This window comes from Pseudophryne corroboree, chromosome 11 (genome assembly GCF_028390025.1).
Source record: "Pseudophryne corroboree isolate aPseCor3 chromosome 11, aPseCor3.hap2, whole genome shotgun sequence".
NCBI classification, from domain to species: domain Eukaryota; kingdom Metazoa; phylum Chordata; class Amphibia; order Anura; family Myobatrachidae; genus Pseudophryne; species Pseudophryne corroboree.
This window is the reverse complement of record NC_086454.1, coordinates 335571370-335583823: the sequence shown is the minus strand read 5'-3', so window position 1 is coordinate 335583823 and position 12454 is coordinate 335571370. Positions and strand designations below refer to the sequence as shown.

General features: G+C 49.8%; 1 protein-coding gene across 1 annotated transcript in view; it reads left to right on the top strand.

Annotated features, from left to right (window-relative positions):
• The first annotated feature begins 304 nt into the window (after positions 1–304).
• CCDC102A (coiled-coil domain containing 102A) overlaps positions 305–12454 on the top strand; it is a 34715-nt gene continuing 22565 nt past the window's right edge. The window contains exons 1-3 of the mRNA XM_063945800.1: positions 305–638; positions 9334–10084; positions 10189–10355. Of these exons, the coding sequence (XP_063801870.1) occupies positions 9530–10084; positions 10189–10355 (722 nt within the window). The 5' untranslated portion in view covers positions 305–638; positions 9334–9529. The remainder of the gene's footprint in view (positions 639–9333; positions 10085–10188; positions 10356–12454) is intronic.

Below are 12454 nucleotides of genomic sequence, written 5' to 3'. Positions count from 1 at the left end.
CCACTGCACTCACACTCTCCTGTCCCGCACATCACACACTCTCCTGTCCAGCATATCACAGACTCCACTGCACTCACACTCTTCTGTCCAGCACATCACACACACTCTCCTGTTCCGCACATCACACACACTCTCCTGTCCTGCATCCTGTCCAGCATATCACACACACTTTCCTGTCCAGCACATCACACACTCTCCTGTCCTGCATCCTGTCCAGCATATCACACACACTTTCCTGTCCCGCATATCACACACACTCTCCTGTCCCGCACGCCACACACACTCTCCTGACCCGCACGTCACACACACTTTCCTGACCCGCATGTCGCACACACTCTCCCGCCCCGCACGTCACCGGAGACGGGATGGAGAGAGACCCCGGGGTGGGATGAGGAGAGTCGAGGCTCCGGGGTAGGGTGGGGTGAGGAGAGGCCCCGGGGACGGGGGGCGGTCGGTGCGGGCTGCCAGCGGCGGGAGGAAGTACGCTCAGGCCGGGCGGGGCTCCCGCATCCTCCGAAGGGAAGTGAGGAAGTTTTCGGGCAACTTTCCGTGAGTCCCGGCATCAGCGCTGAGCGCTTCCTCCGCTCCTATCACTGCACCAGGGGGACTGGGAGCGGCGGAGACCCGGGGAGAGGAAGGTATATACACCCTGTATTATCACCCCCCCCCCCCCTTCACCGCTGTATATACTGTATATCCCTACACCCTGTATGTATATATATATATATATATATATATACATACACACCAAGTATTATTACACCCCACAATATATCTGTATAATTACACCCCACTGCACATTCATATGCATATTCCTACACCCAGTATTATCACACCCCACACTGTATCTGTATCCCTACACCCTATGTTATATATATATATATATATATATATATATATATATATATATATATATATATATATATCCCTACACATTGTTTTATTACATCCACCTCTGTATATATTTATCCGTACACCCTGTATTATATATACACCCTATAGTATTACACCCACCTCCTGTATATATATGTATTCCTACACCCTATTTTATTACACGCCACCTCTGTATATAAACCCCTACACCCTGTATTATATATATATCCCTACACCCTGTTTTATTACACCCACCTCTGTATATGTATCCCTACACCCTGTATTATATGTATCCCTACACCCTGTATTATATGTATCCCTACACCCTGTATTATATGTATCCCTACACCCTGTATTATATGTATCCCTACACCCTGTATTATATGTATCCCTACTACACCCTGTATTATATATCCCTACTACACCCTCGCCGCTTCGCGTCCCGTTCCCAGTCACAGAATGGAGTTTTAAGGTCACACGGGACCCTGAATTTCCCCGAGTCCTTTCCATCCAATCAGAATATCTTACAAAATATAATTAAATAAATTACATTTTAAAAGGATATAAGTGCATGAAGCAATTTCCTCCTTCCTGTCACACACACAAAGTTTGGTGTCATTTAAACTCCATTCCTTACCACCTGGCAGTTTACACTTCAAATTATACATTTATCACATAGCTTTAAAATACGGTTTGTATTTGATTTCTCAAACAAATGTTCCTCATCCTTCCTGCATATACTCAGGATTCGTGTATCAATCAAACCAGCTACATAAATAAATACAGGTACCAATCCCCATACCACTTTACATATTCACACTCCCAGCATTTACCTGCCGGGCACTGTCCAATATCAAAAAGCTTTTGTCATTCACCCGATCTGCTAGGAGAGGGCAATTAGCATTCCATTTCCTAGTCACAGAAGGTGTGAGAGTCTTATTCAGTCCTATATAGCAAATGCATTTTTCCCTTTAAAATACATGTGACCACATCTTAAATATAAATACATTTAAACATGCAATCCTACAACTGTGCACAGAGCAGTACATATGGCATGTTAAAACACATCAGTAAACATATTTTTAAACATTCCGCGCCTGGCGCCATAAGTACATTTAACAGTGGTGCCAAGCGCCTATTGTCCTCAAAGTGACGGTCGGTGGGCACTTAATGGTTAACCCCTTACGTGCCGTGGCCGCCATTAACCATGTGGCCGAGGGGTCCTCCGGCCACACACCCTCCCTCCCCCCCCCAAATTCAAGCATGAAAACCAGCGTATCATGTACCAACTATTTGGCTCCTGGTCCCGCAGTCTCTTGGGGTGAAGGGGACGCTACCTGGGAGGTTTAGGCAGTCCAAGCAGTGGCGCAGTAGTTCTGTGTGCAGCAGCAGGCAACGGCTCCCGGGGTACTACAGCTTGTGATGGCCGCTCCGCATGCCACATTTCCGAATGACATGCATGCGTTCTTGCTCTGTTGCCCTTTCCGCCAAATCCGCTAGCTAATCTACTAGGGTATCCGTGTCGCCCACCGTGGGACGTTGAGATCCTGGCCCTGCTAGGGAATGTTGGGAAACATAGCTGTTGCTAGAGGTGGCAGGGCTTGTGGGTCTCACCGGTTCCTTACGGAGATCTACTGGTGGGCTGTACTATTCGATGACGACGCACTCATTGCTCTCTACCTCCGCCCGGCGGGACTCCTCAAAGCTCACGAGTGCCGCCCTCATAACGCTTCTGGATGCGCTTAAAGGAATATCCACACCCTTCTGCCGACACACGATCTCCAGATCGTCCTTAGACATTCCGCTGAAGTCCGCCATCTTGTGTGTTCTCCTGCGCTGCAGTTACTCCTCTCCTGAGTAACTTGGCCTCTCCAATTGGGTGACCGAAAAGCTGCCTGGGATTATCCCACCACTGTGCCACCCAATTTCTGTGACTGGACGGTCCCGTCCCCAGTCACAGAATGGAGTTATAAGGTCACACGGGACCTGGCCACATAGGGGATTCCCGCTTACAGTCAGTAACCGCCTGTTACTGACTTCACCCACTGCGCAGTGGGCGGGTACTACGCTGTCACCACCAGACTCCTATACGCCGTGGCGTCTGGAACCACGGTTCTGCTCTGTATGCGTCGACACGCTGTCTTACCATCCCTGTGTAGTGTTGACTAATCCCCCAATCATCGCTTGCCTAAGCACAGCACACAGTAGCAGGCGGAAGGTGGAGTTTGGAGACGGACAGATGGAAAATGGAGCTAGGTTTCACCTAGCCCTGCAGGTCACAAGATGAAGCAGTCGTCTTGAGGCAGAAGACCTTTATTTGACCAAAATAGTCTTAAAAAAGACTCAGCAATACAGCAGATGTTACAGCAGAGTGAAAATGGTATAATACAACTTTGAAGCTCACAGGCCTCCTCTTTTTATACAGTAAAACCACAATGCATCTCAGGGGGTAGTTCCCCCCCTGAGTCCTTTCCATCCAATCAGGATATCTTACAAAATATAAATAAATTACATTTTAAAAGGATATAAGCGCATGAAGCAATTTCCTCCTTCCTGTCACACACTAAGTTTGGTGTCATTTAAACTCCATTCCTTACCACCTGGCAGTTTACATTTCAAATGATACATTTATCACACACTGTAGCTTCAAAATACGGTTTGTATTTGATTTCTCAAACAAATGTTCCTCATCCTTCCTACATATACTCAGGATTCGTGTATCAATCAAACCAGCTACATAAATAAATACAGGTACCAATCCCCATACCACTTTACATATTCACACTCCCAGCATTTACCTGCCGGGCACTGTCCAACATTAAAAGGTTTTGTCATTCACCCGATCTGCTAGGAGAGGGCAATTAGCATTCCATTTCCTAGTCACAGAAGGTAGGAGAGTCTTATTCAGTCCTATATAGCAAATGCATTTTTCCCTTTAAAATACATGTGACCACATCTTAAATATAAATACATTTAAACATGCAATCCTACAACTGTGCACAGAGCAGTACATATGGCATGTTAAAACACATCAGTAAACATATTTTTAAACAGTCCGCGCCTGGCGCCATAAGTACATTTAACAGTGGTGCCAAGCGCCTATTGTCCTCAAAGTGACGGTCGGTGGGCACTTAATGGTTAACCCCTTACGTGCCGTGGCCGCCATTAACCATGTGGCCGAGGGGTCCTCCGGCCACACCCCCTCCCTCCCCTCCCCCCCCCCCCAAATTCAAGCATGAAAACCAGCGTATCATGTACCAACGATTTGGCTCCTGGTCCCGCAGTCTCTTGGGGTGAAGGGGACGCTACCTGGGAGGTTTAGGCAGTCCAAGCAGTGGCGCAGTAGTTCTGTGTGCAGCAGCAGGCAACGGCTCCCGGGGTACCACAGCTTGTGATGGCCGCTCCGCATGCCACATTTCCGAATGACATGCATGCGTTCTTGCTCTGTTGCCCTTTCCGCCAAATCCGCTAGCCAATCTACTAGGGTATCCGTGTCGCCCACCCTGGGACGTTGAGATCCTGGCCCTGCTAGGGAATGTTGGGAAACATAGCTGTTGCTAGAGGTGGCAGGGCTTGTGGGTCTCACCGGTTCCTTACGGAGATCCACTGGTGGGCTGTACTATTCGATGACGACGCACTCATTGCTCTCTACCTCCGCCCGGCGGGACTCCTCAAAGCTCACGAGTGCCGCCCTCATAACGCTTCTGGATGCGCTTAAAGGAATATCCACACCCTTCTGCCGACACACGATCTCCAGATCGTCCTTAGACATTCCGCTGAAGTCCGCCATCTTGTGTGTTCTCCTGCGCTGCAGTTACTCCTCTCCTGAGTAACTTGGCCTCTCCAATTGGGTGACCGAAAAGCTGCCTGGGATTATTCCACCACTGTGCCACCCAATTTCTGTGACTGGACGGTCCCGTCCCCAGTCACAGAATGGAGTTATAAGGTCACACGGGACCTGGCCACATAGGGGATTCCCGCTTACAGTCAGTAACCGCCTGTTACTGACTTCACCCACTGCGCAGTGGGCGGGTACTACGCTGTCACCACCAGACTCCTATATGCCGTGGCGTCTGGAACCACGGTTCTGCTCTGTATGCGTCGACACGCTGTCTTACCATCCCTGTGTAGTGTTGACTAATCCCCCAATCATCGCTTGCCTAAGCACAGCACACAGTAGCAGGCGGAAGGTGGAGTTTGGAGACGGACAGATGGAAAATGGAGCTAGGTTTCACCTAGCCCTGCAGGTCACAAGATGAAGCAGTCGTCTTGAGGCAGAAGACCTTTATTTGCCCAAAATAGTCTTAAAAAAGACTCAGCAATACAGCAGATGTTACAGCAGAGTGAAAATGGTATAATACACCTTTGAAGCTCACAGGCCTCCTCTTTTTATACAGTAAAACCACAATGCACCTCAGGGGGTAGTTCCCCCCCTGAGTCCTTTCCATCCAATCAGGATATCTTACAAAATATAAATAAATTACATTTTAAAAGGATATAAGTGCATGAAGCAATTTCCTCCTTCCTGTCACACACTAAGTTTGGTGTCATTTAAACTCCATTCCTTACCACCTGGCAGTTTACATTTCAAATGATACATTTATCACACACTGTAGCTTCAAAATACGGTTTGTATTTGATTTCTCAAACAAATGTTCCTCATCCTTCCTACATATACTCAGGATTCGTGTATCAATCAAACCAGCTACATAAATAAATACAGGTACCAATCCCTATACCACTTTACATATTCACACTCCCAGCATTTACCTGCCGGGCACTGTCCAACATTAAAAGGTTTCGTCATTCACCCGATCTGCTAGGAGAGAGCAATTAGCATCCCATTTCCTAGTCACAGAAGGTAGGAGAGTCTTATTCAGTCCTATATAGTAAATGCATTTTTCCTTTTAAAATACATGTGACCACATCTTAAATATAAATACATGTAAACATGCAATCCTACAGCTGTGCACAGAGCAGTACATATGGCATGTTAAAACACATCAGTAAACATATTTTTAAACAGTCCACGCCTGGCGCTGTGAGTACATTTAACAGTGGCACCAAGCGCCTATTGTCCTCAAAATGGTGCCTGACACTTAAGGGTTAACCCCTTACGTGCCGTGGCCGCCATTAACCAACTGGCCGATGGGTCCTCCGGCCACACCCTATACTTTGTATTATTACACCCCCCCTGTATATATTTCCCTATGCCCTATATTATTACACCCCACCGCTCTATATGTATCCCTACACCCTGTATTATTACACCCCACCGCTGTATATATATCCCTGCACCCTGTATTATTACACCCCACCGCTGTATATATATCCCTACACCATATATTATTTACTGGCTACCTCTTTATGTATGTATATAAAATGTTCATACACATTACACCGTTCCACTGTACATCATAACCCTATATTACTTTGCCCACTGTACAGAATAACGCCGTACTTCGTAGTTCCGTAATAACGCTCAGTATACGGAATAACGCTTTATTTTGTGACGCTCAGTATATGAAATAATGGTGTATTTTCTGAGAGACCACCAAATAGCAAAGCATGGATTTCTAACATGGGGTTTAATGATTCCATATATAGAATGTGCTCACACAAGTCCAAACCACAATAATGTTCCAGGGAGGAAAATTTGTTTTATTTGTCTAGAAAAGCTGCTTTGTGTTACCAGCCCCCCAGATTGCAGAGAATTGTCACCCTTGGTTACAGGCGCTGGGTGATGGGTGTATTCCCTGGCTGTGAGAGAGCAGTGGGGACCAGGTGATTGGGGGGTCACTGTGTGGGGGGAGGTCAGAGGTACACTGTGAGGCCTAGTTACAGGCGCTGTGTGACATGCTGTGCTGGGTGATGGGTGTATTCCCTGGCTGTGAGAGAGCAGTGGGGACCAGGGGATTGGGGGGTCACTGTGTGTGTAGGGGGGGGGGGGGGGGTCAGAGGTACACTGTGAGGCCTAGTTACAGGCGCTGAGTGACACGCTGTGATGGGTGTATTTCCTGGCTGTGAGAGAGAAGTGGGGACCAGGGGATTGGGGGGTCACTGCGTGGGGGGAGGTCAGAGGTACACTGTGAGGACTAGTTACAGGCGCTGACTGACATGCTGTGTTGGGTGACAGGGTGTATTCCCTGGCTGTGAGAGAACGAGTGGGGACCAGGTGATTGGGGGGGTCACAGTGTGGGGGGAGTTCAGAGGTACACTGAGACTTTGTTACAGGTGCTGACTGACATGCTGTGATGGGTGTATACCCTGGCTGTGAGAGAGGAGTGGGGACCAGGTGATTGGGGGGAGGGGGGTCACTGTGTGGAGAGAGGTCAGAGGTACACTGTGAGGTCTAGTTCTAGGCGCTGAGTAACAGGCTGTGATGGATGTATTCCCTGGCTGTGAGAGGAGTGGGGACGGGGGATTGGGGGGTCACTGTGTGTGTGTATTGGGGGGGGGGGGGCAGAGGTACACTGTGAGGCCTAGTTACAGGTGCTGACTGACACGCTGTGATGGGTGTATCCCTGGCTGTGAGAGAGGAGTGGGGACGGGGGATTGGGGGGTCACTGTGTGTGGGGAGAGGTCAGAGGTACACTGTGAGGCCTAGTTACAGGTGCTGACTGACATGCTGTGCTGGGTGTATTCCCTGGCTGTGAGAGAGGAGTGGTGACCAGGTGATTGGGGGGTCACCGTGTGGGGAGGGGGGGGGGCAGAGGTACACTGTGAGGCCTAGTTGCAGGCGCTGAGTGACACGCTGTGATGATGGGTGTATTCCCTGGTTGTGAGAGAGGAGTGGGGACCAGGGGATTGGGGGGTCACTGTGTGGGGGGAGGTCAGAGGTACACTGTGAGGCCTATCTGTGGTCTCAGCCTTTGTGTGAGAACATGGACATAGAGTATCCTGATGTGCATACCATGTGTGACACGTAGCACCTCCGTATATACACAATGTGAGCGTAGCACCCCTGTATATACACAATGGGAGCGTAGCACCTCCGTGTATACATAATGGGAGCGTAGCACCCCTGTATATACACAATGGGAGCGTAGCACCCCTGTATATACACAATGGGAGCGTAGCACCCCTGTATATACACTGTGGGCGGGATGTACTAAAGCAAAAATGCGGTAAAACCCCCGAAAACGGGGGTTTTACCGCATTTTCATATTTACTAAGACCCTACCGCAGCGTTTTCGGCGTCCAGGGTTTCGCCATCTCTGGATGGCGAAACCCTATAGAAGCCTATGGGCTTCTTTTCGCCGACCGCCGCAACCCGCCGACACCGTCGACCCCCGCCGCAGACGCCGACCCCCCTTCCCCCTGGCTTACCTTCCTCCAGGCTGCCCTGGACCCGGAAAGTAGTGTCCTCCTCCCCCTAGCAACGCAGCCGGACGTCCTTCCGGCTGCAGGGGGGAGGAGGAGGTGCCGGGGGCAGCCTGCTGCTGCTTCCCGGCATCTAGCCAGTGTGGGGACCCCGGGGAGGTGACTGAGACCCCCCGCAGACCACCTAACAGGTATCGCGGGGGGCCTCCGTCACCGCATCGCGATGTTGATCGCATATGTTAGTACATATGCGATCAACATCGCTGCGGTAACCGGCGAGGGGCGGCGATGTATGTTAATACATCCCGCCCAATGTGAGCGTAGCACCTCTGTATATACACAATGTGAGCGTAGCACCTCTGTATATACACAATGTGAGCGTAGCACCTCTGTATATACACAATGTGAGCGTAGCACCTCTGTATATACACAATGTGAGCGTAGCACTCCTGTATATACACAATGTGAGCGTAGCACCTCTGTATATACACAATGTGAGCGTCGCACCTCTGTATATATACAATGTGAGCGTCGCACCTCTGTATATACACAATGTGAGCGTCGCACCTCTGTATATACACAATGTGAGCGTCGCACCTCTGTATATACACAATGTGAGCGTCGCACCTCTGTATATACACAATGTGAGCGTCGCACCTCTGTATATACACAATGTGAGCGTAGCACCTCTGTATCTACACAATGTGAGCGTAGCACCTCTGTATATACACAATGTGAGCGTAGCACCTCTGTATATGCACAATGTGAGCGTAGCACCTCTGTATATGCACAATGTGAGCGTAGCACCTCTGTATATGCACAATGTGAGCGTAGCACCTCTGTATATGCACAATGTGAGCGTAGCACCTCTGTATATGCACAATGTGAGCGTAGCACCTCTGTATATGCACAATGTGAGTATAGTGTGGCCTCCCTAGTCTTCCAGTCTGACCACAGAACACCTCGTGCCTCACCCTGGCCTTCCTGGGAGCCTCCACATTGGCTTAGTAAATGACATAGTAATGACATAATGGGTGACACAATAATAGCACAATGACCGCACTCCTGTATCTCGCCCTCTGTGATACTGTGTATATATTATTTCCCCATCAGTAACGTGTGCTGTCTCTGTTGCAGGACTGATCTGAACGCTATCGACTCGGAGCCACAGAACGGAGTCCACGTCTGGAATAGGACACTGGCAGCGTTTTATAGTGCAGTGTTGGAGCCCATAGCTAGGCTTGTGTCCAGACTCAGGGGGGGCAGTGTCTCTGATTAGAGGAGCCTGTCCCCCTTTAGGCGTGTGTTACCCAGCTGTACATCGCCCTGATAAATGGCCAATATGAGTCAGAGTAGTGGTCCTAGCCCCCAGCTGATAGACTCTTCTCTGCTGCTACAAAGCAATGAGCTTCTCTGCAGCCTGGACAGCTCGCAGCCCGAGCGTATGCGGCATCCAGACTCTCTTACCCCTTCACCAAAGAGCCTGCCACCGTCTCCAATCTCCCCGGCCCCCATCTCTGTGCCTACGGGAGACTGGGAGAGTCGGGAAGAGCTGCGGCTGCGAGAACTGGAGGAGGCCAGGGCAAGGGCCTCACAGATGGAGAAGACCATGCGTTGGTGGTCGGACTGCACCGCCAACTGGAGAGAGAAGTGGAGCAAAGTCAGAGCTGAGCGTAACAAGGCCAGGGAGGAAGGCCTTCAGCTTCGCGGTCGTCTCGAGGTCCTCAGCAAGGAGTTGGGCGCTCTGAAGAGAGAGAGGCAAGAAGCGGCCACTGAGACGGAGCAGCTGCGCAGGGAGGTGGAGAGATTGAAGGGGAAAGAGGCTGGCGATCAGCAGAGAGAAGAGCCTGTGCGTGATGTGGATGCCGACAGACCCACCAAAGGCCAGGTGAGATGGAGCTTATCTCCGGGGGCGAGAGCTTTATAATCTTCCGCCTTTGCCGCATTATACACTGCTGTGTCCAGCGGCCAATGTACTTACTGTCTGTGCAGGAGTCTGACATAGAGAGCAGCCTGGAGCAGCAGAACGGGGGCCTGTCTCGCAGCCCGAGACCCCGACATTGGGATGACCTGGCCCCCAGCGATGAGGACGCTTCCAAGATCACTGCCCTGAGACTGAGACTGGACGAGAGCCAGAAGGTCCTGCTAAAGGAGAGAGAGTAAGTATCCAGCCCCAATGCTTGGCTTCTGTACCCAGTCAGCGGTGTACCCCAGAGTGGATGGAAGACCACCATTATTTATATGTGTAGAGCTGTGCCCTCATACCTCAAACCTCTATTCAGCCCGAGACGCTCGACCTGAGTGAGCAGCGCCAAGCGGTGCAGTGTAGCGATTTACACGCACCGCGGACGCAGCGAAACACCACTCAGTCTGTACCAGAGGCGCCGGGCTGCGGCACGGGATAAGTTATGTACAGAGGTGGATGCTAATGTCCCCGCCGCTGCATCTTTGTACACTGACCGCTTCTCTGTGAAGACTGCGTGGACATTGGATCTGCATCCACGGAGGTAGCCATTGGTTTCTTAACGCTCAGAAAATGACACGCCCCTATTTTTTATAAACTATCGGCGCCGCCAATCGCCAGCAGCATGTCAGCGATGTTGCACTGCGAGCGTCTCTGCAGATCATTAGACATCTGAGATTTATGTAAATCAGGCCCAAAGTCACAGATGAAGGCCACAGAGTACCCACAGTCTCTATCAACTTAGGCCCTCATTCCGAGTTGTTCGCTCGGTATTTTTCATCGCATCGCAGTGAAAATCCGCTTAGTACGCATGCGCAATGTTCGCACTGCGACTGCGCCAAGTAACTTTACTATGAAGAAAGTATTTTTACTCACGGCTTTTTCTTCGCTCCGGCGATCGTAATGTGATTGACAGGAAATGGGTGTTACTGGGCGGATACACGGCGTTTCAGGGGCGTGTGGCTGAAAACGCTACCGTTTCCGGAAAAAACGCAGGAGTGGCCGGGGAAACGGTGGGAGTGCCTGGGCGAACGCTGGGTGTGTTTGTGACGTCAACCAGGAACGACAAGCACTGAAATGATCGCACAGGCAGAGTAAGTCTGGAGCTACTCTGAAACTGCTAACTCGTTTGTAATCGCAATATTGCGCGTACGTCGGTCGCAATTTTAAGAAGCTAAGATTCACTCCCAGTAGGCGGCGGCTTAGCGTGTGTAACTCTGCTACATTCGCCTTGCGAGCGAACAACTCGGAATGAGGGCCTTAATCCGTACACTTCCATTCTTCTATTTGTGTAAAACGCACATTCCACCAAAAACAATGCATGGGACGCCAAAAACGGCTGCGATGCTTCGGCCATCGTGTTCCCTCACACAGTATGCTCAGATATCACACCCAGTTCCTGTAGTCACCCTATCCCGATATATATCAGGACATTCTTCTCTCTCACACCCAGTTCCTGTAGTCACCCTATCCCGATATATATCAGGAAATTCTTCTCTCTCATCCAGTTCCTGTAGTCACCCTATCCCGATATATACCACAACACTCTTCTCTCTCATCCAGTTCCTGTAGTCACTCTATCCCGATAAATATCACGACACTCTTCTCTTTCATCCAGTTCCTGTAGTCACCCTACCCGATAAATATCACGACACTCGTCTCTCTCATCCAGTTCCTGTAGTCACCCTATCCTGATGTATATCAGGACATTCTTCTCTCTCTCACCCAGTTCTGTAGTTCCTGTAGTCACCGTATCCCGATATACAGTATATATCAGGACATTCTTCTCTCTCACACCCAGTTCTTGTGGTCACACTATCCCGATATATATCAGGACATTCTTCTCTCTGATCCAGTTCCTGTAGTCACCCTATCTCGATATATATCAGGACATTCTTCTCTCTCAAACCCAGTTCCTGTAGACACCCTATCCCGATATACAGTATATATCAGGACATTCTTCTCTCTCATCCAGTTCCTGTAGTCACCCTATTCCGATATATATCAGGGCATTCTTCTCTCTCACACTAGATCCTGTAGTCACCCTATCCCGATATATATCAGGACATTCTTCTCTCTCACACCCAGTTCCTGTAGTCACCGTATCCCGATATATATCAGGGCATACATCTCTCTCACCCAGTTCCTGTAGTCAGCCTGTCCCGATATATATCGGGACATTCTTCTCTCTCTCACCCAGTTCCTGTAGTCACCCTATCCCGATATATTAGGGCATTCTTCTCTCTCACCCAGTTCCTGTAGTCACCCTATCCAGCTATATATCAGGACATTCTT